The sequence below is a fragment of the Musa acuminata genome, chromosome BXJ1-6 (genome assembly GCF_036884655.1).
Source record: "Musa acuminata AAA Group cultivar baxijiao chromosome BXJ1-6, Cavendish_Baxijiao_AAA, whole genome shotgun sequence".
Classification (NCBI taxonomy): domain Eukaryota; kingdom Viridiplantae; phylum Streptophyta; class Magnoliopsida; order Zingiberales; family Musaceae; genus Musa; species Musa acuminata.
The window spans coordinates 4,780,917-4,785,951 of record NC_088332.1 but is presented as its reverse complement, the minus strand read 5'-3'; the positions used below and the strand labels follow the sequence as shown (position 1 = coordinate 4,785,951).

The window sequence follows — 5,035 nt, the reverse complement described above, 5'->3', positions numbered from 1 at the left end:
ATCACCTATTCCACATCACACATCTGTACCATTCATATCAAAAGAAGCATATGCCAAATTAGATTTTGGAAGCTTGTCTTCTGATGAGTTAGGAAGAGGTGCTTTGATTGTGTCATTCAGAAGAGCATCATGAGAGAACTGTTCTTGAGGAAAATGATGCTTTCACTGCAAAAAGACTGTCACCTTCCAATCATATTCTTTAGCTTCTCCAAAGGAGTTCATAGCATACCAAACTTTCCTTGCAAGTTAGGGTGTTTTGTTTGTGTTGTTCGGGAGAGTAATGCTGAAAACTACTGCCACCTTCGGAGCATTTCTTAGGCTGTGAGGAGTGAGGATTACTCCCATCATCTCTAAGGCACAAAAGGCCAGAAAAAGGCCTCACCTCTGCAGTGATTCTGCCTGCTCATCTCTCAGCTGTCCATTATCAACTTTGCTAGTTGCTTCATTTCACATCAAAGGCTTGATAAAATATCAAAAAAAGTATCTATGATATTTATATTTCGAGAGGTATACATTATTCTGGAGCACCAATTGCACAGGACTATTTGCATCTCCATGTATGAGACTTCCCTTCTCCTTCTCTTCTCAGCTGATGATCCTTGTTCTTGGCACCACCATTTCATGACTTTCCATCTGCTGAAAACGACTTGCAGAACTATTAATTCTACAATATTGTATTGGAGTTGCTTACTTCAAAGGGTTTATGAGATTCTTCTCTTTGCTAGTTTCAAGTGATCAGTCCAAATAATAAATCACTAGTGCAAAAGTGTGTAAGCATCATCCTATTTGGTGACCTTCAGAACTTGTCATTGCAAGCTTAATTAATGGTCACCTTCAGCTCATGTCCAGACAAAAAGGAGTTCCTTTTCAGTGATAGTAAGATAACAAATATCTGATTGCCACCATAAGAAATTTGGTCCTTCTTTACTGATGGATATCTTTAGAAAGTGAAGGCATCAAAGCCTGACTTGAAAGTTGCAGGCATCCTTGTCAGCTAAAACTAAATGAGCTGCATAAAAGAGCTTCTCAAAGGGAATCCAACCACTAGCAATGCCACTGTCAACCACTGATGCTTTATGTTCATCACATGAAGAAGAATAGAAATAGAACTGTGAGCAATTTGATCCTTGCAGGCCAAGACATCTATCAAGTCCCTTCTTTTTAGTATATTTTCTCATCTCTGTCTTTAATTTATTTTTATTTGTATTATATTATATTTCATTTTTTTCTCATCTTTTGCAGTATCTACCTCATATGAACAATAGTTTTATGACAATGGGCATTGCACATAGGGTATGTCCTAGTGTACTAATTTACAAACGAACAAATAAATATAATTGAATACTCTTGATCTAACTTCTAGATTCTGTCATAAAACTATTATTAGGTTGAGCCTTACATGCAGCAGAGTAGAATCTGACTCAAAAAGTATGATTTGAACTTCCTTAAAGATGTAAAGTAAGATTATGACACCTTAATTTAGTTTCATATTAGTAGTGAAAAAAATATTTGAGTTAGATTACAAACAAAGTTAATGAATTAGTTATCACATCTGATCTTTTTATTTTTTTCTGCTTTTGTTATGCAAGGGTTATTCTACTTTCAGACTTTCTAAAATTAAAAGAAGGATTATAATGACAAGGATAGCTTGGTTGATTTGATATTATAGATCATTACTGAATGTTATCAAAGGTTATGCATAATCAATGGTATGAATTATTCTCTTATGAAGATACTGACATTGCAGTTTTAATTGGATCTGTGTATTTGACTGGGATCATTTAATGCATACATACATAAACAGATGGCTGAGATTATTATTTTTCTTTCCTTTTTTCTTAGATTGCTAATTAATGCCTTGCATTCACTCATCTCCATCATTAACATCCAAGTTTACATCAATTTTTGCTTCTTGTTCTGTAATGGCATAAATTCCAACGATTAGTGGACTTTATCCTGCTGAATCCAATCACACATTTTAAATTTGATATCATCTGATAGAGAACTGATGAGCAGAGCAGCAGTTATCCAATGTACTTGCTGCAATCTTTAACAGGAATCCAAGAGCAGCATGCACTGAGATAGCTACAAAAACTATGGATATAACAAGTACTAACAATTCCAAGATCTCTAATATAGTAACATTATCTTGTTACTGGATTCATGCCATCGGCAATCTAACAAGGATAGAACAGATGACAAGATAAATCAAATGTAATGGGCAACAACACCTGTGTACCTACCAAATCTTTATTCCTAAGGAGAAAGAGGATACAAGAAGAAGCTAACAAGCACAGAGAAGGTGGTCTTCAAAAGCACTCTCAAATGCTCTCACCAAAACAAAAGGATCTGAAGACTGATGCTCCAACTCTAATCCACCTCCCCTTCGATGAGAAAGAAAGCAAGCACAAGCAGTAGCATTCGGCAAATGTTCTCTGGTAGTTAATCCTCCTCCCTCTTCTCCTCCTTGCCATTGCACCCATCCATCTCTTCGCCACTCTCCTTGGGGCTCTCCAATGCCCTCTTCTCCTGCTCTTCCTCTTCCTCCATCTCATCATCTAAGCTTTTCTTCCTCGCGGTGGCCGACGACCCCCCTCGCTCCTTCTTCCTCTTCTCCGCCCGGGCCTTGAGCGCTTCCAGTAGCTCCGCTATTGCCTCGAGCTTCTCCCGCCTCCTGTTCTTTATCAGAATCTCACTGACATCTGCCGGAGTTATCTCGGCGTCGTCGATCACCTCCTCCAATTCCCGCAGCAGCCCGCAGTTCTCCTGTGTGTCGCCACCCAGTTCGCCATCTTCCAATCCCAGGTAGTTCTTCATGAGAATCTTTAATGCGGGGAAGGAGCAGTAGCTCATGAGTATGTGCATGTCCATCCTCCCCGACCGCAGGAGCGCCGAGTCGAGCTCCTCGACGTGGTTGGTGGTGAACACGAAGATCCGCTCGCTGCCGCAGCACGACCACAGCCCGTCCGTGAAATTTAGCAGGCCCGACAGAGTCATCGTCTTGGCGGCGGCATGGACGTCCTCCGCACCGCAGCCGCCGGTGGGCCTGAGGTCATACGGGGATGCCAGCTTCTTCGAGCTCCGGTTCGTCAGATTGATGGAGCAGTCGATGTCCTCGATGACGATGATCGACTTCGGAGTGGTCTTCATCAGGAGCTTCCGGAGCTCGGAGTTGGTGTGCACCTCGGTGAGCTCGAGGTCGTAGACGTCGTACCCGAGGTAATTCGCCATGGCGGCGATCATGCTCGACTTGCCGGTGCCGGGAGGGCCGTAAAGCAAGTATCCGCGCTTCCAGGCCCGGCCTGTCTTCTCGTAGAACGCCTTCCCTTCCGCAAAGTCCTTGAGGTCGGCCATGATGAGCTCCTTCCTCGAGGAGTCCATGGCGAGGGTGTCGAAGGTGCTCGGGTGCTTGAAGGGGACGGATTCCCACGGGACGACGCGGGACTCGATGGAGCCGCCGCGCGAATTGGTGTACAGTAGCCTGTCCTGGTTCCGGCGGCGGAGATCGGTGGCGGTCTCCATAATGTGGTCGAGGTAGGCCGGGAGGATGAGGGGCTTGTCCTTCTTCTTGATCCGGAGGGTAAAGCTGCGCTTCTCCTCCGGGAGCGGCCGCCACGAGAAGGTCTGCGACTGGCGCTGGGTGACGACGTGCTCCCAGGTGGCGGTGGCGCCGCAGAAGGTGTCGACGAGGCAGTCGTTGCTGGTGAGGCCGAAGGTGAAGGCGGAGGAGTTGAGGCCCCGCGAGAGGCTGAGTCGGGAGGCGGCGACGGAGGCGGAGCGGCTGAGGTACAGCTGCACCGCGTGATAAAGCTCGTTGGTGTTCACGCCGTCGATCTCCGTGATGTCGAAGTAGCAGTAGGTGGAGAAGCAGAGGAAGACACGGTGAAAGAGCTTCAAGGCCGCGAACCGCAGCTCGGGTGGAAACACGGCGTGGAGGATGCTCTGGAAGAAGGCGAAGACCCCCATGAGGGAGGCCATGGACGTCCAGAACTCCTTCATCTCCGCCTTCGCTTCTCTCTTCCTCACCGAAAAAAGCCGCCTTTTTCTTCTACTTGGAACAGGGGAGGTGGAACAAAGTTTGGATTTTTGGATCGATCCTCGAAAGAAGCTAGCAGACAAACTATAAAGACTTCACGGTGCAACAAAGAAGTGGTCTTTCTCGGTCGGCAGAAGTCCCGACTTCCACTCTTCCTCCATATCTCTCCTCACCGGCAATCCATGACTCTGTTATAACCTCTCCAGAGAAAACAGAGTTCCAAGGGTGGGGGAAAAGATGGGGTGGCCTTCTTCCCTTGGAGAGGGAATTATATAGGGGGTTTGGTTCAGTCTTGTTCCTTCTTTATGATGATTTCAAAGATCTGGGGAAGAGGACAATGGATGGGTTGGAGATTTAGTAGGCCCTGCAACGAGGATGTGAGCAGTCGAATAAATGAGAAGAAAAGTTGGGCTTCAGGCTGTAGAACCTCATAGGGATGTATGCATGTGGGCTTGCAGAGAGAAGGCAGATAAAATTAATTGACACCTGCACCACCACAAGACAGGGAAGAATATAGAGGATGCAGAGCAGGCCTGTGATTGCAAACCAATCTTGTGCTTTGAGTGAGTCCCGCGGAGGATTAGTCATGTAGGGAAAGAAGGCATCCATCAAGTTTTTTTCTATTATTCTGCAAATTTTGTTGGATTGCTGCAGATTTCTCAGTCTAAATCCGCCCACCTGTCACGAAAATACGCAGGTTTGATGTACAATCTTAGCTCTGCAATTAGACTTTCAAATCAATCAAAGGCTGATATCAGCATCACCTTTCTCTCTCTCTCTCTCTCTCTCTCTCTCTCTCTCTCTCTTCATTCAGTGATTGTTTCTTCCTCCACCATCATCGGTTCCCTTCTCGGGAGAGTTCGCTCTCTGCCTCTGCTCATCGTTGTCCCCATGAAACCAACACAGGATGAGAGTGCAAGCAAACAAGGCAAGTAAGCTTCTCCCTACAAGAAACCCATCCTTCCTGTCTCCCTTCAGACGCACACAGACTGAGAGGGA

The 5,035-nt window shown here is 45.6% G+C and overlaps 1 protein-coding gene across 1 annotated transcript; it reads right to left on the bottom strand.

The window, feature by feature from the left end:
* Positions 1-2,129: 2,129 nt before the first annotated feature.
* Positions 2,130-4,400, bottom strand: LOC135675758 (AAA-ATPase At5g57480-like). Its single transcript, XM_065186241.1, has one exon. The coding sequence runs from the start codon at positions 3,997-3,999 to the stop codon at positions 2,443-2,445; it is 1,557 nt and encodes a 518-aa protein (XP_065042313.1). The 5' UTR covers positions 4,000-4,400; the 3' UTR covers positions 2,130-2,442.
* Between the last annotated feature and the right edge of the window lie 635 nt (positions 4,401-5,035).